The sequence below is a fragment of the Esox lucius genome, chromosome 7 (genome assembly GCF_011004845.1).
Source record: "Esox lucius isolate fEsoLuc1 chromosome 7, fEsoLuc1.pri, whole genome shotgun sequence".
NCBI lineage: Eukaryota > Metazoa > Chordata > Actinopteri > Esociformes > Esocidae > Esox > Esox lucius.
This window is the reverse complement of record NC_047575.1, coordinates 14,558,714-14,582,129: the sequence shown is the minus strand read 5'-3', so window position 1 is coordinate 14,582,129 and position 23,416 is coordinate 14,558,714. Positions and strand designations below refer to the sequence as shown.

Genomic DNA, 23,416 nt, shown 5'->3' with positions numbered 1-23,416 from the left:
ATGTCTGTTGAATGTGAATGTGCGAATATAAAACCAATTTTAGCTTGGTGGTGTTAACACAACCGTGATGCGCGTATCACTCTTGAAACATTATTTGAAAACACTGAAAAGGTGCAGTAGATACTCCCACAACTCTGTAGCCTACTTTATGACGTGATCTCTGGTTTTGGAAATCCCGGATTGTAAAAACGCAAAAATCACTGACGGTCACAGCAGGACTACACCTTTAAGACGTCGAAACTGCGCGCATTGGGAGTGGGCATATGTTCAACTGTAGAATCACAACAACACTTCGCTATGGGAAAACTGTGAAGAGGACCGCCTGCGCTGAACAATATTTAAAGAAAGGTTTGAAATAATGTGCACCGATATTTTACCATTTCTGATGCTAAAATCATAATAATGGTGAAATGCTAAATGGTTTGCGCAATGACAAACCAGCGTCTTGCTTTGCAGTCGTCAACAAATTTAAGTGTGACAGTTTCCAGGGCTGACATTTTCTGATATCGTTTTGCTATTCCTAATCTTTTAGATATGTTGTATTCGTTCATAATAGTTTCTAACATGTAGGCTATGCCAGAAATGTGCTGGGAAGTCAGTTAAATGTTGCAGTTAAATGTTGAATTATGTTTTCATAGTTGATTTTCTTGAGTTGTGTTATTCAACCTCACATTCTCCATTTTAACTCCGTCTTTAGCCAGCAGCAACGATATTTCTCATCAACACAAACATTGCTGCCGGTATCCTGCATGCTGTACTGTTGTGGAAGCAAGGAAAAGGAGAAGCAGCGCCCAGACGCTGCAGAGGTGTCGAGAATTCGAGACACAGAGCCTGTGAAAACACGAAAGCCCCAAGAAAGCGCTCCTCAACCACTGGACATGTACGGAATAGCGGGAATGCCCGAGTTTCTACCTCCCTCCGGCGTACTCCAGCCCAGCTCAGTAATCCCACGCGAGTCGGGTGAGGTGCCTGGTTTGGGGAGGGGATTCAGCAGGGGTGTTCTGAGCTTTGACTCCCCCCAGCGGAGACGAGGCCAACGGCCCCCCAAGCTAGGACAAATAGGACGTTCGAAGAGAGGTGAGTGCGGCAAATGTTGAAGCAAGCCAAAGATGAATGGACATTTAGCCAGAGAAACTCAATGGCCCATGATTGAAATAGTTTAATTGTTGGTTTACCAATAAAGTTAACCGGACCAGATTCTAATTTTAATTGTAGGATTGTAATGAATAAAATGTATCCTCTACAAATCACAACCTAAAAGGTTTACCTGTAAATGTGTTGAAATGTGTTTATATATTGTGTTTACAGTGGTGATAGAAGATGAGGATTTGGATGATGTCATGAACAACAATGGCCTCCCTATATCGATCAATGTCTCTCCTGTTGCCTGAACACTGAGGCTGTCCAGACCTCAAGAGGCTATGGTGCTCATTTGTGGAATTCTGAGGGGAGTACCACTTGTTCTGAAAAATACCCAGTTCACGTGCTCATTGCAAAGTTTACAATAGCGGCATGCGCATCGGCTGTAGTTTAGCTCTTCTTGGGCACGGGAAGGTGGGTGTCTCAAGGAAATAGAGGAAAAACGGTGCATCTCTGCTGCAGCTGCTCTTCTGGTGTTGAAGGGGGGGAACATTGTGTCCTGATGGGGGAGGGGGAGGGTAGGTGTGGGGCCAGAGACCAGACAAGCTGCTTACTGTATAAGCTACAAGAGAAGGGCCTAGGCTACCTATCAACACCTGCCCTTTCAAAATGAGTTTACCTGTTCCTCTGTTTGGTTTTAGTTTCAATGTTTTTAAAACACTTCATCCAACATGTTTTATTTTAATTTTGATGGTTAACTAAACCCATATCTAAACAAGAAAGCTGTGGCTGATGGTTCTGGGAAGTATTTTCAGGCTGAGTTCTGATACTGTACATTTGTAGTGTTTGAAATGATTACATGGAAAATTCCCTTTTATAGCCTCTGACTGTCAGCATCACTGTCTTGTTCTCTTGCAAATTCATTGTCTGTAAAATCTGTTGAATACATGTTAGATACACTGGCTCATTGATGCATGTCATATTCAGCAGTGTAGAGGCCTAAGCCATGCTTATGTTGGAATGTATGTTACTTTTACCCTTGACTTACTAGACAAAAGGAATCCTCACTGTGCATGATTCATTGACCCTCCATTCATCCCTGTACAGGGGTGTGAATACACCTTTTTTATATTACTATCAACTTATTGTTCAGTATCTCACCGGAATGCCCCCACAACTGGCTAAGAATGTCAGAAGATGAAGTACAGTATAACTCATTTCAGTGGTTTATGTTAAACCCAGCTACAAAGCAGAATCACAAATTAAATCGCTACATGAAGAAATTTAGGTATTTGGTGTATGACTGAGCCATAAGAGGCACGTTGTCTTCTCTTTTTCCTTAATTTCAATTATGTTTTATTAGAAGCAACTTAATAAAAAATTACAAATGTATGCAGGCTGAGTGCTTCATATTGAAACATAAGACAGACATTCAAAAAGACATAAAACACAAAGTACCTCAAAGCACCCCAAACAATTCATATCCCTGCACTCCTACCCATACTGTTCTGGTGATGGACCAGCACACACAACCACAGGCAAGGTGCAAGAATGGAAGCACATGTGTAATTAAGAATTAAAATGCAGGTGCCAAACAGAGGAAGTGTTGAAAGATTTTTAGGAAAGTTGTCACTCAAAAGTAGAAACATGTCCCTTAAAATAAAATTGTGAGTTGAACACGAGTTAGAACAGTCTGATTAGAACATAAACGATACACTTGGATTATGAGCAGTGTTCTATTAAGTGGAATGTGTTTTTGTTAAATGAATTCTACTTGTAAGTGATTGGCTACCGTTTAAAGAATACACCACCAGATGGCGATACAATCAAGCGAACACAGTGCTGTGTCCAGAACGTCTGACTCATTAAAATCTCTCTCACTCAACTAGAACAGACTTCATGATGTCAATTCTTTGGAATAAAACCTATTCAGTAGTTATGGGAAGTTAACCTCACTGGAGATGAGAATTTGTGGTAGATTATGCTGGGCAACTTTGTTCGTTCTGCCTGTTGTGATCAACTGATTGCTTGCTAAAATGTAGTTAAACCATGTTATTGTCCAAAATGTAAATATGAGAATTTATGGCTAATAATTCTAGTGGAAACTTGTCTGCCTAACAGTGGATTACAACCTGAACTGTAGACCATTCTGTTGGGTCAAGCTGTGCCAAGGGACTAGCTTTGGTATTGACTTCAGACTGGGCTTGTATGGTGTATTTAGCCTTATAGTCAACAGCTTGTGAACACATGTAGCAGCACTTAAACAGCATCTGTTAAATGACTGAAATGTTAAACTTTTTTACATTAAAATTCAGTCTGAACACTACATGGTAGATTTTGTAAGGACATACTGTAGTTCATCACAATGAGTCAAGCATTTCAGCAGAATTGAGGTTTGATTTAAATTTCAAAGCCACGTAGCTATTCAGGTACAGACACAATTGTACCACTGCATATCTTGCACTGCTTCCCACAAATGGCAGAGTAAACCAAAAACCACATTACTTTTCAAAATGTTATTTTATTTACAGAAGAATCTCAAAATAAAATATTAAAATATTTTAAAGTTACACATTGATGTGGCAAATACCCTCTTGTGAACAAGGGCAATTGTGATCCATTTAAAGTGTAATATTGTAGGCTACCAGCCAATACAAGACATGTTGACAAGGCAGGGTTCACCAAATGTATTGACAACTGCACATGTCTTACAGAGTTGAAAATATGTAGCACAAATATTTAAAAAGCACTGGGAATATATGCCCATTTGATACCTGGGGAGTCTTTCTGTGGGGGGTGGGGGTGTAATTCAAAACCAAAAAAATGAGGGCGCTTTCATCATTTCAGTCTTCTGGCCTGTCCATCTAGGCTACGGTAATAGACACTGGAGAGAAGGAGTGATGGGAGGGATACAAACATCTTCCAAGACTGACACTCACTACATCTGATCTCCCTTGGAAGGAAACACAACGAGCAGTCCTCTGAAACAGTAACAATAAGAAAACCAACTCTACACTACATCCCATCAGTTAGAGATTACATCATGGATAACATTAAAATATACAGAGTAAAAAAAACACAGAACAAACAAGGTGGACTTGGCAAGGACCAAATGACATGTAGAGTTGGGAATGTAGATTGTGTTTTTTCCTTCAGCCTCTAGATGTTTCCTTCTGCCACTGGGGGGGGGGGGTCCTGCTCAGACGTATTCCTTGGTGCTGCTAGGGGGACGGGTGGAAGCAATGGGGTATTTGGGAGCAGCTTTTGGCTTTCCCTTGGGGCAGGATGCAGCAAGCATGGCCCCACCAATGATGTCCAGGAAGGCTCCAGCCCAGGCAATGAAGATGGCTGAACCAAACTCATATCTAAGAGAGGAGAGTTGTGTTGGGATCAGTCTCTGTACAGTTACATAGCAGACAATGAACCACCATTTTATTTTTTTATTTACAAACTCCCTTCAAACAGTGAATAAGTGATTGTAGATGGGGAGGGGGTCATAAAGGGAGACCAAAAAAAAAGGTTGTTAGTATTTACTTGGTGTTGACTGGGGTGAACGGGTTGTAGAAGTCCTGGATGATCCGGTTGGCAAACCAACTGCAGGCGATCATTGCAGCCAGAGCTATGGGGAGGAGGAACGAAACATGAGATTGAACTCCTCCAGCAACACAGAACAGAGCGACACATCTGCCAACGTCAAGGTCACTCACCGCCGATCAGCAGGATGATACCGCCGGTCATGGAGATTTTGGACTTTTTGGTTTTGTCGTCTCCGCCACAGTTGGTGCACTTCATTCCCATGCTGGCCACGCCCAGTCCAGCCACAGTCACAATGATGCCCACGATCATCAGGGCCCGCGTTGCCTGGAGGGCGCCTGGTGGCGGAGAGGACAGGGTTCATACAAAGACATCCTCATCTCTCTTACGGGCGACAATCGTTCTCATGGGTCACACCTCTGAACAAGTGGTCGTTTTGGACAAAGGAAGTCTTTTTGCAATAACGGCTTACTGAAGGAATGACATTGGCTGAGTCAGTAGTACCAGCCCACATAAGATGTGCCTACAGTTTAACGATCAGTTTCTTCATGTTTCCTGAACAGATTTCTCAGGTACATCTACTCCCATCTAGAGAATTGAGTGGCTTTAAGCAATGAGTGACACATTGAAAGAAACTGCTGCAACAGAAGGGAACTGCCTACACTCACTCGTGTTCCCACGGCCCACCCCACATTTTATCAGGCAATACAGACCTCATCTTACACACTCTTAAAGATCACTTCAACTGCCCAGTGTGTCACTTTCAATAGTTCATATTGTGTTAACTCACACCTAAATGTTGACTCCTGTGGCAAAAGCTTGAATATAAATATTTAAACACCTTCAAAAAACTCCACTTCAAGACAGTCTGATAAATGCTCAGGCGGATACATTGGAAGTAACCAATCAACATTCTAGAATTTAAAAAGTATACACCCACATCAACCTGTTGTTTGGCTACACCCACCATTCCCACAAAACGTTGCTTCAACATACTTAAGAACCACACGATTGATGTTGGTTACAGGAATAAACAAAAGTAGTTGTGGGAGCAGCCTGACTCAGGAAATGGCAGTTAAAAGACATGTACACTGAATTTTGGAAAGTTAAAGGAAACTCAAAAGGCTCATTTAGACCTCTCTTGAAAATGTCATTAAATGTAGTCAAGCATGTAGCATTGTGTAATGTGATACAGAAAAGACAGTACATTCCCATGGGATATTATGACTATATTTTCTTTAAGTGGGACCTTTCTCCATGTTCACTTTCTGAAAATACTCATATGGACCAAAATAAAGTCAAGAAATTGATAGACAATTTAATTGTAACTTTTGGTACCTGGCCTTGAGTATTAAGAGCAGTGTGGCAACCGCAACCACAGATGTAAACCATTCCGTACTGAACACCTCTGTCTGAATCCAACACTCCTTCTCCCAATGCACCTGTAGTCAGGTGCAACCAAAACCGGCTCAAACTGGAAACAATCCTGAGGGTGGAGTGTGTGGGCCATACTTCCCCCACCTCGACTCAGTAAGTCAAAACAGGTCAGACCAGTCATGAGAGACAGTGGCGTCGGGTTTCACTATGAGGAAGAAACTCCCTCCCCAGCCAGCTCAAAACATGTCCTTCTCCATTGGCTAGCTAAACCCTCCTAGAGCAGGTAGCTAACAAACAAAATTCAAAAGAACCCAAATCAAAATGGCTGCCTTGACATCAACAAACTTCTCTAATATGGCCTCCCAACACCAATTGATCCAGGAACCATATAGACAATGTTAGAAAATCTTCCTAAAAATAAAACACATACCACAAATATCATGAAAAAAAATAACTGTAGGACTACACTGCCATTCTCTAAGGACAGCATGAGGAAGAAATTAAAAGCAACCTAATGCTCTTCTACAGTTACTAACTATATGGCTATACTCCATGTGTTATCAGAGCAATGATAATTATATCAAGCGGTTATATTATTGCCTTGTTTTATCCGACCACTGTTTGGTTAAAGTGTTTATCAAAACTGGCTTGTGTTCATGTTTGCCAATACGATAAACCATGCTAGCAAAAGAGGATAAGAGATAAGGCTATATTGTTTTATAGACTCCTTATCATAAGGTGTTGATACACCATTCAAACAGAGTGCTTTGACAGCCACTAAAATGACCATAAACAGTCCGGGAGCTTACGCAGCAAGTCTGACCATAGTCAGAGACACTGTGTTGATGTGTCTGGAAATATGAATGGAACCCAAAGAGAGGATTAACTAATTAAACCACAGGGAAGGGGTCAAGAATCTCCATGTCAAAAATAATCTAATGCCATGAGTTACAATAACCCCTCAGTGTTGGTAAAGACAGGGTTCCAACCACAGTCACCTGAAGAGGCCATGGAGGTCTTGTACTGTTTGGTCAGTTTGTGATGAAAAAAAATTGTAAAAAAATAAAAAAAACATGACTACAGCTGTGTTTACATAGACAGGCATGTGTTTAACAAATTTGATGAGGCAGTCAGATCTGCACTGAAAAATCTGATGTGATCATAGCACGCCATGTCATTCTCTGCAAACATTAAGGAAGAGACTCGCTCCTGCTGGTTCATGCTTTACAATATTTGTAGAGTACAACCGTGGATCACACAGGAAGTGATGCAGATATGAATCCAGGTAATTGTCACCTCACACCTGGACTACTGTATATGAAGGACTTCTCCCATGTCACACTGCTTCTCAGCTCCTTTCACTGGCTTCCATTTTAATCTTGCATCCACTAAAGAAAACCTTGGTGCCAGCCTTGGGGCAGTAAAGTGAGCATCCCCACCCTACTTCAAAGTTATGCTTAAACTCTATTAGAGCTCATCATTCTGCCACCTCTGGTCTCTTGGGCAGCCCACACTTACTGGAGGGCAACGCCCGCTAAGAATGAAAGCCCATTTCCTGAAATTCTTCGAAACCATGAACTAATCCTCTTTTCTTGTATTACGTCTGGTCTTCGTTCTGGCTCCCACTTCACGAATAGCTGCTTGACTAGGATGTACTTACTAGTACTCTGTTGCATACTCATTCCACCTAGCAATCTTAAAAATGATTTACTAAGTCACTGAAATCTAACATGAAATCTGAAAGAGATCTGGAGTGAAAAGATTTAAAATACCAATAAATGGAATCATCAGAAGTGGGCTAACAGAAAATAATGTCTTACTGCTAAAATGAACTAGTTGGTTAGCCCGGCCTACAGGCTCCATCCAGCAGATAAACATTTACATTAACAAATCTGCCCAGGCAAATCATAAACTAGCAAAATGAGTTTTGTACATACACAGATCAAGCCTCTGCAGAATAATTTGCTGCATTGGTCTTGTATATTTAGTAAGGAAACAATAATAGTAATTTGTGAAGAGGGTGTTCCTTCCCTGTGCAATGCGGTTGAAATGGTGTTTAATATTGAAGTTGAATCAATATGTCCATCTCACAAGGATCACGTCATTCATTAGATCAACAGGTACATGAATCAAATATAACAGCATCATTCATCATATTCCTTTCTCTGGACAAAGAAACAATGTTTAAACCAAAAGAACAGAATAGAAAAATATTCCGGGTTAATGTTGAGTAAGTTTTTAAATGTTTTATAAATAACATTTCTGTGAGTGGACTTTGGCTAGCCTGAAAATACAAAGTAAACATACCTTAAATGAGAAAAAAACTTTTTTTAAAGTACTTTAATAGTTAAATATTTTCAAAATACTGACGGCTAGGTAGATTATACCAGGTGTGGTGTTCAACAAGAACTAGCCTTTTCCTTCAACCAATTAATGTCAGTCAACCATGCATCAACCATGTCAACAGTAACAAGCTGTTACATGTTATTATTACCACTTTAACTGGCTTTTTGCCAGGTTTTGGGGTTTGATGCTTTTCACATTTTACCAATATAACGGGATGGTCATGGGATTTTTTTTCAAACCTACAGTTTGACCTTTGACCAACCAAACCCCCAAATGGTCTTTTAAATGGGCACCATTCAGGCTACCACACCTGCTACTGACTTGATTCACTAGCGTGTTGTCTTAAGAGAACACTATTTACGTAAAATTAAGCCTCAGGCCTGCTCTTTGTTCGACCTCGATAAAGCCAGGAGAGCAGTAGCCTACAAGGGTTTTTCCATGGGCGGAAGCGCGCAAGGCACTCTGGATAATTATTACCCTGGGACACACCGGAAACCAGCAGTGTCCACGAACCTACATTAACAAGGCATTCCTTCAGGCTTATTATATTCCCGAATTAGGGAACGGTATTCACTTCAACAATGGTTAGGCAAATGTAGAAGTTATGAAATTTAAGAATTACTCAATATTGGAAGGATTAGACCTTTTCGAAAAGTTTAAAATGTATAGGAGTTAATGAAATGTCCGGTGAATAAAAAGACACCAAATGTGGATATTTATACTTATTTAGAGCATTGACAGCGACACGTATCGTAAATCTGACATCACAAGGCGTGGCAGTTTCATCACGTCGCAATTCAAGACAAAGCGCTAGCACAATCGTTATAGCAGGTGCGCGCGTTACTTTCCTCGCCTAACAAATCCAAAGGCCTACAGCATGTTTTAAGTCATCATAAATAACACTTCCATTAATAATTCCATACAGGGAAATGCAAACAAGTTCACATCTAATTGACACTTGTTTAGATAGATGGCATTAAGGCAAAAAACGCCCATGTAAATTACACACCCATCCACGGCACTTCAGTCAACTCTGGACCTCGAAGCCAGTTACAACGCACTTTATTTCAATGTGTCTGCTTTAATTAGGTTCTGATGTATACCTCAGGTAGCCTATAATTAACGGTCAGGTAACAAATTGCCCAAGGGCTAAGGACCTCAGGTGGGTAAGAGTTACACCCGTGACCCATGTTATAGCCTACTGTATCAAAACAAAATCGTTAACTTACTGTCAAGTTGCAGCATTGAGTCGTAGACTTTGCATTGGATCTGTCCGGTACTCTGGAATGCACAAGACATCCATAATCCCTGGTACATAGACACTGCTGTGATGATATTGTCACCGACGTATGCCGACATCTTCCACTGAGGCAGGATTGTACCGATGATTAACCCGACCAGACCAAGAATCGACAGAGCAAAACCCAAAATCTGAAGTCCAGAGTTTGCCATTTTCAACTTTTTGAAAAGAAAACCAAGTTTTAGGAAAAAGTTTGTAGTACACCAAAGGCAACAGTTGTTAGATTGGAACAAATGAGCCTATTCTCCACCTGGCTTAGAAAAGTAATATTTTACCCGTCCGACAATATTTTCAAAAAAGTCCTCTTTTTTAAATCTGTTACAGTAAAATTGTTGTAGACTCTGCACTCTCCAAAGTTACCCAAAAAAATGCGAAGGGAACTATTTCTCAAGCACCTGCTGCAAAAGCCGCACCTTGAATATTTAATGAGGGTCTGGGAACGAGCGTTTTTAACGTTGCTTCCTCACGAGGGGGCGGCGACACGCACGGGTTTCGAGTCATCCATCGCTGATTTGTAGACCTGAGGTTTCATGATGTCACGGATCCGTCAAAGCAGAATAAACCAAAACCTTGAAACTTCGTTAATATCTTCCAAATAGACTATTGTTTAAATCATTGTTTGGTAGAGTTTATTGAAAACGTGTTGGCCTATCTGTTTGTCTGCAATATCACGGTGAATTAGTCTGCTTGCATATTTTCAAGTTTACCGCCTAACGTTAACATTACAGTTTTTTCACCTCTGTCTGGTTATAAAGACGCCACCAGAGAAGCAAGAATGCATGACTTCGTGAGTTTATAGCCAAAATATCTGCTTCTACTGAGAGATGGGGCATCCGAAATGTAGCCACTCTGAATATAACAGCCACTCTGAGTGGCTACAAAGGAATGACACTTCACCATTTTCCCATATTTATTTAGTGTCTCAACCAGCACAGCACAAAATGCTCAGCAGGGCCCAATTGTTTAAAAGGTTTAATCTGTATTAGAATGATCCAGATTTGGAATTCCCATGTTTTGATATCCAGCATCAGGTTGTCCATCTTACTTTTGTGCCAATTTTTCAAAGCAGCTTTAGATTGAATCACCCTGATCCAGATACAAACTTTTCAAGATGACCTAATCTGAATAACCAGTGCTCTAAATGAGATTACATATCACAATGTAGGCTACTAGCCATCTAAAGAACAACAGGTAGAATAGCCAGCGTGAGGTCACTTAAATATTTTTTTTGAAGAGACAGAAAACAGCACAATAAAACATCCCCTTCTATTTTCAATTTATTTTAAATATTCAGTCCCTTCATCTGACCCACAACAATTTATTAAACATAAACAAATATATATTATTCACAAAAACATTGTGGACATCACATGTTTTAAATTATATAAAAGACTAAATGTACAATAGTTGAGACATTCTGCCAGAAACGTACATTATCTGTCCTGGAATTGTTACAGTGAATAAAACTTCCAAATTGTCTAAAAAATACTAGATGTTTGATTTCTCTGAGTTGTTCTTTAAAGAAATATGTTTTTCATTACATTTTCAGATGTTTTTTTCTTTATTAAAAACACTTGAAAAACACCTGGAAAATTGCCTGTCCTCAGCCAAATTGGAGTTACATCTTTCATGGTTTTGTTATGCAAAAAAAAAGGTATTTAGGAAAAAGAAATCACCATTAATAACAAGTTTAAAAACATGAAATTGTACATACTTTCTACAAAAAAAAATGTGACAACTTTCCCCATGTTCTTGGTCAGTCCTGTCCAGTCCAGTTTATGTTTGCATAAAACACTATGTAAAAACTGTGCAAAATTGATTTATGGTTATGCCTCAGTCCTATTGTAATGAATGAGGTCCTTATTATGTGTCCTTTGCTAAACCATATTAGTCTAATATTCCAGTACCAATAAAATCATAATAATAATTTAACATAGGAATGCTTCCCAAAACTTAATTATAGAACACAAAACAGAACTTTTCCTGCATCAACAAAATCTATTCAGTCAGACCTGTCACAACATCGTCAGTCCTGTCACACAGGACATTATGAATCACCAAACCATGTTGGACACAATAATGGACATGTAGTCAATAAAAAAACGCTATTTGTATCAAAGACATTAATTAGGAAAACTTTAATTGAGGATCCACGTACTTCCTCAATGACTGGTTCATCTCTGACATCTCTGCAAGATGTCCTTATGCCCCCCCCCCCTCATTTTTGGATTGAGGCCAAGCATGGGCCCCCCATCCACTGTGGGCCCGGGTGCAACCATACCTCCTGCCCACACAATAGTTACGCCACTGCTCTGACAGCACCCCAGAGTTCCTGTGTGGAGATGGGACAACCTTCTAGAAGGAAAACGTTCTCTGCAGCACTCAGGCGAGTCAGGCCTTGATGGTAGAGTGACCAGACCAAAGCCACTTCTCAGTAAAAGGCAGTTGACAGGCTGCTCAAAAGACTATTATAAAAATTCTCCGTTCTGATAAAAACCAAGATTGATCTCTTTGGCCTGAATGCTAAGCGTCACATCTGGAGAAAACCAGGCACCACTTATCACCTGGCACAGGGGTGTCAAAATTTCTTCCACGGAGGGCCGACTGTCTGCAGGTTTTTGGTTTTTCCTATAAGTTGGTTCCCACTTCAGACCTAAACAACCAGGTGAGGGTAGAAACTAACCAATTATTGACCTATCTAATCAATCAAGTACAAGGTGAGAGCAACAACCCGCAAACACGCGGACCTCCATGGAACCGTTTTGACACCTCTGACCTGGCCGATACTATACCTGCAGTGAAGCATGGTGAATGGCAGCATAATGCTGTGGGGATGCTTCTTAGCAGCAGGGACTGGGAGACTGGTCAGAGCCGGTTGAAAGATGAATTGAGCCAAGTACAGGGAGATCCTTAATGACCTGCTTCAGAGCAAATAACCTGCTTCAGAGCATTCAGGACCTGTCTGGGACAACAGGACAACAACCCCAAGCTAACAGCAAAGACAACCCTGGAGTGGCTTTGGGACAGGATGTGAATGTCCTTGAGTGGCCCAAGCCTGGACTCAAACAGGAGAGACCTGAAATGTGTTTGTTCAGCAACATTCCTCATCCAACCTGACCCGAACAAGCCCTTGCTTGCATATGAGTTGCACTTTAATGTAAAGCAAAGATAGGCTGTGAGAATATTTTCATATTGAAACATATCTTATTATTTATTTGACAAGATTAATAACACTGGTCTAACTTCTTTCTCTGCTGGCTTTCTCTCTCTGCCACTCTGCCTCTTCCTGCATGCAACCTCAGCTTGCAGACATCTCTAATGTCTGCAATGATAGGCACTGGCTTAATCGTCTTAGTGTTGTGCCGTAAAGGGATCGCACCAACACCACTTTATCAAAACCATTTTTTTGTGATTAAATTATGTTACTACAGTAGTTTTATAACTAGCTCTCTTAAATAACTGGCTTCTCTTAAATATGAAATGGCTGACTCTGCCTAGACTGGACGTAAGGGACAGGTGTTTGTTTACGTGATCAAATGTTCAAGGATTAGCTCAAATCAAAAGCTGACTTACAGTACTTTAGTAAGTTTACTCCCATAGAATGACACGGTCAGTCCCACTAAGGACAGCCATTCTGGACTTAAATGAGCTGTTCCGAATATCCTGGGGCTGAGTTTAGTTGTCCAGTTCCTTGCAGAGGGGGTTATCCTTAACCTAACATTGTGCCCAAAACCTTGGGGACAATGTTATGACCTCAAAACACTTTGTTGTGCATCACACAATTTTAAACAGTTTATAGACATTTATTTGTAGATATTTACTGAACAAGGTGTTGTGACCATGTTGAATTATTAAAACGGCAAGGTTAGGCCAAACGTAAAAGAAGAATGCTCACCGTGTTGTCCTCGTCATAGTTGAGGGACGCCGGACTATTTCTGTTTACAGTGTTCACTGTCAAACAGACACATACGTTCAACAACACGTGCCATATTTGGCATAATCTTGGTTAACCCAGAACTAGTGTCTTGGGCCTGTATGTATTTCCCCAGAAGTATTTTACAGCTATGCAGATGCTTATTAATTCACTTCCATATAATTAAATGGACACAATAAAAATGAGTGCAAAATGATATGACACATACATTTGTTTATGTTCATTTTTGAGAAACATTTACAAAACCAACGTTTTGTTTCTTTAAAAACGATAAGAGGGATTTGTACATATGAATTTCATGCTTCTTTAATTAACTAAAATTGGCCTATAAATTGGATCATTAATGTCACAGTTGTGTCCCAAAGTTGATGCATTAATTAAACCTCTAGCCACTCTTGTGGAAGTGACCCTTGGAATTTTATAAACAATATGTCACCATTAAGAGCACTCCATGCAAGGATTAGGGTTCAATGATGATTGTCAAAGGACCAAGTAAACAGTTTCAACCATAAACCGAAAATACATCTAATGTGATCATTAAGAAATTATAGAATTAATCATCATATATATTTACTTAATTTATGATGATATTTTGTTGGATCATTTACATGGCAAACATGCTATTTGAGATGTGTTCCTTAAGTGATGTTAAAGGTCACTGTGTGGGGTAATTCAGAGCAGAAGGGACAATAGACAAGTTTGCCAGTAGAGTAATTACCAGTTACAGGGATATTCAAATGCATAACTGCTAAATTCCCACACCCCAGTTATGAACGCAGCTTTTGATGATTACTCGAAAATATTTTGGAGATTCAATGATGGAAACCTCTGATTGGCTTACATGGCTTAGCTACCCACAAGATAAGGATATGATAAGTGAACTGGTTGTGGACCTAAACCCCCACATTTCAGAATATTTGAAAAAAAACAAATTCCTCAGCCTCTACAGTGGGTGGGGCTACAGATAAGACATGAGTAGGTTCTCCCTGAGTCATACTGTAGTGTAAGTTGGGGTGTTATTTTTAGGTGCAGTAGGGCTGATAGGTTTTCAGATGACAGTTCACTGTGTACTGGGGGTGCGTGGGAGGCGTGGGCTAATCTGGGATGACACTCAGGTTTCAGTCACTGCAAGAGTTGGAGCTTTGACCTGATTCTGCTGTACCCCCCCCCCCCCCATCTCTCTCTATGGGTTTGAGTCCATAACTTTATATATTTCATTAAATTAACCCAAATACAAAGACCATGAAGGAACAGTTCTGGTGTTTGTTAACTCTGATTTACATACTCTAATTCTATATAGACCCTACTGTAGTTTTAATCACCTGTAATTTCTCCTTTTGCTAGGCAAATACATTGAGAGGGAGTGGTGTGTGCTCAGCTCCTAACTGTCAAACAGGTTTAGTGATCCACCTCTGTAATATTTCCTCTGTGTCAAATCAGTTACTGGAAACTATCCTACTACAAAGAAAATCAACATGGACACACACGCGCACGTGCACAACAAATAATTGACTTACTTTCGAGGTGAACATTTTGAATAGGTAAGTGATACAAAGACAGAGAGTAAGATACACTTCCATGTAATATCATTTTTGAAGGCTGGTTTGGTTGTCGAATGACTCACCCCATGAGAGAAGCATTACCTCATAGGTGAAACATAACAATGTGTGTTTTGTTTTATTTTGTTCATTTAAAGAGTAACATTCTACTGACCACTACTAAGGACTTACCGAAATCCGTATTTTACATTTAATGATTATGATGACAAAATATATCATCACAGTAACATTTTCACACTGTAAGTTAAGATATATTTCAGGTTAATTCCAAAGAAATCAACATTACCCTTGCTCACAAAATCAATTAATGAGTTCATAAACTGTTTAGATTTCTTGGTGGCAAAGACTGGACTCGGAGTTATGAACTTTATAAGGGCATGCTTAAGTTGAACTTCATCTCAACCTTCATTAATTGTTTTTGACATCTTTGAGTTTCCTGGTGTACCTTTCTAAAACTGTTTGAGTATCATGTTGTTGAGTCATACATTGGTCCTTTGACTCTGGGTGTGTGATGTAGTGTCATGCCACATTACTGTTATGCAGGACTTAGGACAGATGGTCCTAAAAATGAGCTCATGGTTGTCATCTAGTGGACAGTATGAAATGTGTTTATGGGTGTGTGTGAGTGTGTAGCTTGTCGTAGTCGGGGGCATGATGAAGAGAGAGAAAGGGATATAAAGAGAGAGAGGAGAGAAAGAGAGAGGGGGAAGGGCTGGAGAGAGGGAGGAGTGTATATGGCAGAGGCAACATTGCAGTTTTTACTGCTCTATCATTTGTAAACTGCTGCTGTTGTCACCCCTCTGAAACCCCAACATCATGACACTGTCCATGAGCTACAAACCCCCCGTCCCCCTCTACCGCGCTTTCCTCCCTCGGTCACTCTTGGCTCGACAATAAAGTAAATTCACATCCTAATGAGAACATGAGCTGAAATGGGGAGAATGACACAGGAGGAGACCAGAGGAGAGCTGGAGTGTGGTAGAGAGATAAAGGTACAATGAACAGTGACACATTTGTCAGGGACAGAGAGAGGATGTTGAAGGACAATGGGGATGAGTGCTGCATGCTAACAGTGTGCCTGTCTGGCTGTGTGTGTGTGTGTGTGTGTGTGTGTGTGTTCGCAACATAGAAATACAAATAACAGGTTTTTCTATGATATGGGTAAGACACCGCTGATACGACGGTGGAACACCTTGAACTTAGTGACAGAATATCTTCAGGAAATTGTTTCTCAGTACCGAGGAATGCCCGTTAAAAGGTATTTTTATTCCATCTGGCACTATTTAGAAATGTTTCCTTTGTAGTAGAATGAAGTGCTTAATATCTAAGGATTCTGCAGACACTAAGTTACAGCAAGTATTAATGAGCCATAATTGTAAAAAAAAAGTTGCATTCTTTGTTTTTTTTCGTAACAAATTCACATTGGAATTCCCCCAGGTCATGAGAACCAGTGTAACTGTTAGGCGGCCATAGATATTAGTAAATAAAAGACATGCATTATGTAAAATGATTGACTACTTGCCACATTTTTTTCCTAATACATAATAATCCAAAAGAGACCTTTTTCTTTCCAATGAGATATCCTACTTCATTCCAGAGATTTGGAAGCATTTACCAGTTAACAAGACAGAAATGTCACTTCTCTGTGACCTTCATCAGATTTCCTCTGTTGAGGAGTTGGGGGGTGGGGCTGTGTGTGTGTGTGTGTGTGGGGGGGGGGGGGGTCAGGGGTTGAATACCTCCGGCTGTCATTCCCACACTAAGATGTGCTTTATGCTATTATTTTCAACTGAATCTCAGCTTTCATCTGGGGTAGAAAGTAATTTCCTAGTATATATGGTCCTGCTACAATTAATAAAAATGTGTGGCCAACGAATGAGTTCATCAAACAACCTAATTCTGTCCAATTAAGTTCAACATCTTGCAAACCTTGACAGCTGTGATTGGCCCAGAGTGGATGGGTTTTGAAGATCCCGATGATGTCTTTTCAGATCCAGAAGAGGGCAGCAGGAGATAGCAATATACACAGAGGACAGCTATATACACAGGAGACAGCAATACACACAGGAGTTAATTGATCTTATTAAAAGGATGAGCAAGTGTGTGTGTTACATGTAGAGTTATTACCCCACTGAGATAGAGAGTCTCTGTCCTCAGCCTCAGCAGGCGCATGTGAAGGTCAAGAGAGGGGGACAGAGAGGGAAGTGTACTGAGGGGGGGGGGCAGTTTGGTGTGGTGAGAGAACAAGACTGACTGAATATGTGTGTGATGAATGGTTTGTGAGGGAAACCCCAGCTCTTTGTCCAGATGCTAAAGGTAATGAGAATACAGAGCAACATGTAAGGTGTATCTCCTGACAACAACAACTGCCTTCTCAGTGCCCTTCCCTCCCCCATTCCCTCCCCCTTCTCCCAGTACACTTCCCTCCCCCTTCTTATAATACCCTTCCCTCCCCCTTCTTACAATACCCTTCCCTCCCCCTTCTTATAATACCCTTCCCTCCACCTTCTCTCAGTACCTTTCCCTCCCCCATTCCCTCCCCCTTCTTATAATGCCCTTCCCTCCCCCTTCTTACAATACCCTTCCCTCCCCCTTCTTATAATGCCCTTCCCTCCCCCTTCTTACAATACCCTTCCCTCCCCCTTCTTATAATGCCCTTCCCTCCCCCTTCTCTCAGTACCCTTCCCTCCCCCATTCCCTCCCCCTTCTTACAATACCCTTCCCTCCCCCTTCTCTCAGTGCCCTTCCCTCCCCCATTCCCTCCCCCTTCTTACAATACCATTCCCTCCCCCTTCTTATAATGCCCTTTCCTCCCCCATTCCCTCCCCCTTCTCTCAATACCATTCCCTCCCCCTTCTTATAATGCCCTTCCCTCCCCCTTCTTTTGCGATGGATTATGAATAATGAATGAATGTATCATTACTTTTAACAGATTGTTTTTCCACAGTAAATACAAAGTCAGTGGTAATATAAACCACTATGTATTTATGCTAGAGTGTGTTTATGTACATCAGCAGAAGTATAACGTTTCAACTATGCTATAACATTTCTCAGAAGTTCATACTGTATGCTAAATGCAGATTATTATTTGTTTCGCCTGACCAGGGACTATGGCCTCACATGTGTGATGAGGGGCCAGCATACACATTAACTGTTTTAACATACAATAGGACAGCTTCATTCAATCCGCTGAAATATAGCTACTGAATTAAGTGCTCATTTCCCATTGTACACTGCTCAAAAAAATAAGGGAACACATAATTATCACAGCATAACACCAAGTAAATGAAACTTCAGGGACATCAATTCTGTCTAGTTAGGAAGCATAAGCGATTGTGAATCAATGTCACCTGTTTTGGTGGAAATTAAGGTGACAACAGGTGCACTGGAGAGACAAAAGCAAGATTACTCCCAAAAAGGGAATGGTTTTGCAGGTGGTGGCCACAGACAACCTCTCTCTTGTTTCCTTCCTGACTGATTCTTCTCTAGTTTTGTGTTTTGCTAGTGTCCTTGTCACTACTGGTACCATGAGGCGGTACCTGCAGCGCTTTCAGGTTGCACAAGCAGTCCAGATCCATCAGGATGGCACACCCATACGTGCCATCGCAAGAAGATTTGTTGTGTCTTCCAGGACAGGCTCAAGAGCATGGACGAGATACCAAGAGACGGGCTGTTACTCAGGGAGAGCTGAAAAGGGCCGTAAAATGGCATCAACCCAGCAGCAGGACTGTTATCTCCTTTATGCGATGAGGAACAGGAGGTGCACTCCCAGAGCCCTGCAAAATGACCCCCAGTGGGTTAAAGATGTGCATGTTTCTGACCAAACTGTCAGAAACAGACTCCATGAGGGTAGCATGAGGGCCCAACGTCCTCTAGTGGGACCTGTACTCACAGCCCAGCACCGTGCAGCTCGATTGGCATTCGCAGGTCCGCCATTGATGCCAGTTCTCTTCACAGATGAGAGCAAGTTCACACTGAACACATGTGACAGTACTTATGCTGGTGCAGTGGGCCCTGGGTTGATTGGCCATCATGTTCTCCAGACCTGAATCCAATTGAGAACCTCTGGGACGTTATGTATCGGTGCATCCGACTCCGCCAAGTAGGGCCACAGACTGTCTAGGAGCTCACTGATGCCCTGATCCAGGTCTGGGAGGAGATCCCCCAGGGCACCATCCGCTGTCTCATCAGGAGCATGCCCAGATGTTGTCGGGAGTGCATACAAGCACGTGAGGGCCATACACACTACTGAGTCACATTATGAGTTGCAGCAGCTGGAACAAGTTGGAACAGCCTGTGATTTAAATTGTTTACTTTGATTTGAATCCAGCACTCATTCGGTTGGTTTCCATTGAACGTTGTTACGTCATTTTGTTCTCAACGAATTATTACGCAATGTACAGTGAAGATTTTGAACACTAATATATTTCCTTCCTGACGTGTGATTTAATTGTTCCTTAAATTTTTTTTTTTTGTGGTCGAGCCAAAAAGACAGGGCTGTTACCAAAGGACAACAGACAGCGGCAAAGGTCAAAAGGTCAACAGCTTTTATGGAAATAATTGACAGCAATGACTTTAAATAATACAAATGTCCTGTCAAAAACCCCCATCCTGAACAGTCCAACACGTAGAAACAAAATCAATGTCTCTGTCATCCAGTTGGCTTGGTTATGGCTGAGAGACTGGACCCTCTCACCAACCCTAAGAGAAATAATGGCTGCTATTCATCTCTCTGATGTGTTTCCTAATCTCCTGGCTGGTGAAACGCAGGCTGATTATAAAGTTGATCAGATAGAGATTAGTGTGTGTTTAATCTTAGCCTTCAGGGATCCTCGCATGCTTTCAGTGTTTTTTTGTTTTTTTTTATGGCGATGGATTAGTGCTAACATACTCATCTCTCACGCATTAAACCCTGTGCGTGATGGTGTGTCACTGAACACTCACTCTAAAGCGTTCATTTAAACAGTCAATTACATCCAAAACATATGTGGTTTACCTCACCAAGACTCATTAAGCATTTCTGTTCTTAGCGGCTAATATTTGGGTCATTTTTCATTATTTAGTTTAATTAAATAACATGTTTCAATCATGCCCCTGACTGAAGGTCTTAGAGGGATTTAGACTTTGGGCTGCTTTATGTGAGCAGGTTACAGTGACCCTTTGCCCTGTAATAAGGAGAGTGTGTGTCTGTGTGTGTGTGTGTGTGTATAGTTGTTTTACTATTCTGGGGGGGGGGGGGAAATCCCCACAAGCATATATGACCTTGAGGGGACGTTTTCCCAGTACCCATGAGATGAAAGGCTACTTTCAGCGTAGCGTGAAGGATAGGGTAAAAGTTACAAATGGGTTTAGAATATACCTTGATAAAGGTTTGTTACGGTTGGTTTGGGAAAGCTGAATGGACATAATGTACACCGTCAACACAAGTATTGTAAAATGTAAAATGTGTTTGTGTAACTGAGAAACAGAGAGGGAGAAGGGTGATGCTAGGTGGTTTCTCTGGGCAGCCCTGCTCAGCGCTCACCCAGGAGGAGTCAGGAATGTCTGTCACCGGTCTCTGTCCACTCATCTGTGAGCATCTGCAGCTGTCACTGCCATCTAGAAAACACACACACACACACACTTACACACACATCCATGGACATCATTAAGTAATGGTGCCTGTGTTTTCTTCAACTTTGAATTCACTCAGGTCAGCGGTCAGACATCTAGGACCCGAGGGAGTGATGACGTGACAAAATCAGGGAGATGTCATCATGTGAACACTTCTGACCAGAGGATGACAGGAAGAACCGAGGGACAACACGTACAATCATACAAATATATCTGTCTGTTTTATTGAATAATATTCCATAATAAGACATCAGCCGGAAGTTACTATAGAAATGTACACAGGTCTGATATCAAACTCAGAGAGAGTGGGGGAGCGGCCTTTGGGTCTCTATTTACTGAGGAGGAGGAGTCATTCCTTATTTAGAGAGGGTCAGAGAGGGACCTGTGGGTTTCTATTTACTGAGGAGGAGTCATTCCTTAGTCAGACAGGGTCAGGGAGGGGCCTGTGGGTCACTATTTACTGAGGAGTCACCCCTTACTCAGATAGGTTGGGGGAGGGGCCTGTGGGTCTCTGAGGTGGATCCCTAATCAGGGGACTTGGTAAATGGTGGTGCATGCATGCTATGCAATGATTGTGTCCACCTGGACATTTGATCCTTATTGCAGACTGCTGGACTGTTCTGCAGCTGGTCAGTCCTCATTGCTAACTGGTAATCTACCTACGTTTCCACGTAGGTAGGTAGTCCTTGCTGCATTGTCCAGGGTCTTTAGTCCAGTTTGTGTTGTGGCTGCTGTGTTAGTAGACTGAGACAGTGGAGGGTCCCACATGGTGAGTCCTGATTGTGTTCATTGTCCCCTGGTAACAGTGGAGGGTCCCACATGGTGAGTCCTGACTGTGTTCATTGTCCTCTGGTAACAGTGGAGGGTCCCACATGGTGAGTCCTGACTGTGTTCATTGTCCTCTGGTAACAGTGGAGGGTCCCAAATGGTGAGTCCTGACTGTGTTCATTGTCCCCATGGTAACAGTTTAGGGAGGTGGTCAGCCCTTCTTTCGTTGGGCCCATCAGTGCCATGGCCTGTCTTATTACTTATGGCTCTTATTGGAAGACAACGGTTTGTTTTGGAAGACAAGAGGAAACGATTGAGATAAACCAAAAGCCAAAGAGGAGAAAAGACAGGGCGTGGTTAGTTTTTGGAAAACTTACGACCATGACCCAGAGCCCAGTAGGGTTAAGAAAGGTTGTAAGATTCAGACAGACAGGTGTTAGTCTTTAGGACAGATTTTTATGTTTCCACATACTATTTTGCAACAACATTTACAGTTAGCTCATTGTAATGTTTCTGGTATCCTGTAACACATTCACACTGCAGTATTGAGTTGGAGTGGATGCTCAATGGGAAGGCATCATTTAGCATTCTCTGGGAGTGACCATTCCACTCCACCAAAACAACTGGTGTTACTCACCTGTAGAGGAGGTGAACATGAAGGAAAGCAAAAGCCAATCTTCCAAGAGTCCAAATCGGAAAACCATGACAAAGCAGAACAAAAAAGCCAACAAGAAAACAAGAAAATTCAAAGTGGATTCTGAAAGATTTTCTGATAAATATCCATACAAGACCTCACACATTTCAGATTTTTTAAATAAATATATTTAGTATTATTTCCACGTAACAATGAGCCAAGAGAGCACCAATCATATGATAGGTTTGTTGTACATCCAAACCATTTCCCTGCATGGTTTTTAATCATTTACAGTAAACCGACAGCCCAATACTTTAAAGGGAGGCTGAACTTAATATGCCCTTGTTTAAGATTTGGTTAATTAGGAAATGCTAGTGACCATGACTGAATTCAAACATCTGTTGGCTTTGGGGAGTGGTTTGATGTGGGTGTTTCATATGTTTATGGGAAGAGCTTGCAAATTATTTTGTCAGTTTTCTTCAGCCGGCTGGTGCTAACAGGTCTAACCAAAGATAAAAATATCCAAAGTGAGGCCAAATTACCAACCAGCGTTAACATGGGTACTGTGCAGCTGCGCTCCAAATGAATGATTACTTGGTTGCTGCCAGCTGAGGACATCCCAAATGGATGATAACTTGGTTGCTACCAGCTGAGGACATCCCAAATGGATGATTACTTGGTTGCTGCCAGCTGAGGACATCCCAAGGAAACCTGTGACATACCATTCATTCCTATCCACATGCAGATTGTCATTTTGTGTTTGGTTTATGACCACTACCATCCTATTTACAGTTCTTAATCAATTTTAACTCTAGAATATATGTAGTCCATATGTAGTCAGACTCCGCTGATCTTTAAACAACACCAGTAAAACACACAGAAACATTCAGAATTGCAAATCCAGACTTTTCAAATGCTTCATAAGAATTATTATTATTGTTATTTAAATACTAATTTGTCTGTGTATTATGAAAGAGATGTTCCCTGTTTTCTTTGTTTGGGATGAGGGTTTTGGGCAGTTGCATGGGTCCAGTTTAACTGAGACGTTGACCTCTAAGATGTGCCATGTATAGGGGGCGAATATCTCAGTCTGAATGAAATAGGCCACTTTGTCCAGTTAACAGGCTGGAATGGAAAACAACACCAAGCTCTGAGTTCATTATCAGCAAACAATGATTAGCCCCTCCCCCTGCACCTAAGGGAAATGATTGCTCAAAACGCTCGACTATTGCTCTCCAGTTTGGCTTTTATTGAGTATCGATCGTTAATTC

At 41.4% G+C, this 23,416-nt stretch overlaps 1 protein-coding gene and 1 long non-coding RNA gene across 2 annotated transcripts; one reads left to right on the top strand and one right to left on the bottom strand.

Annotated features, from left to right (window-relative positions):
• The first annotated feature begins 166 nt into the window (after nt 1-166).
• Nucleotides 167-2,472, top strand: LOC105024605. The gene is made up of 3 exons (XR_829064.5): nt 167-348; nt 698-1,077; nt 1,309-2,472. It is a non-coding gene; the product is annotated as an uncharacterized LOC105024605 (long non-coding RNA).
• Nucleotides 2,473-4,059: 1,587 nt separating this feature from the next.
• Nucleotides 4,060-10,064, bottom strand: cldn7b (claudin 7b). Its single transcript, XM_010894649.4, has 4 exons — nt 9,567-10,064; nt 4,788-4,952; nt 4,615-4,699; nt 4,060-4,445 (listed from the first exon to the last, which is right to left on the bottom strand). The coding sequence occupies exons 1-4, from the start codon at nt 9,787-9,789 to the stop codon at nt 4,280-4,282; spliced, it is 639 nt and encodes a 212-aa protein (XP_010892951.2). The 5' UTR covers nt 9,790-10,064; the 3' UTR covers nt 4,060-4,279.
• Nucleotides 10,065-23,416: the final 13,352 nt, after the last annotated feature.

Excerpts from the sequence above, each read along its gene's own strand:
- cldn7b (XM_010894649.4), bottom strand. The coding sequence starts at position 9,789 with ATGGCAAACTCTGGACTTCAGATTTTGGGTTTTGCTCTGTCGATTCTT. Across the intron at positions 4,953-9,566 it reads CTCAATGCTGCAACTTGACA|GCGCCCTCCAGGCAACGCGG; the intron begins GTAAGTTAACGA and ends CTCCGCCACCAG. Across the intron at positions 4,700-4,787 it reads TATCATCCTGCTGATCGGCG|CTCTGGCTGCAATGATCGCC; the intron begins GTGAGTGACCTT and ends TCCTCCCCATAG.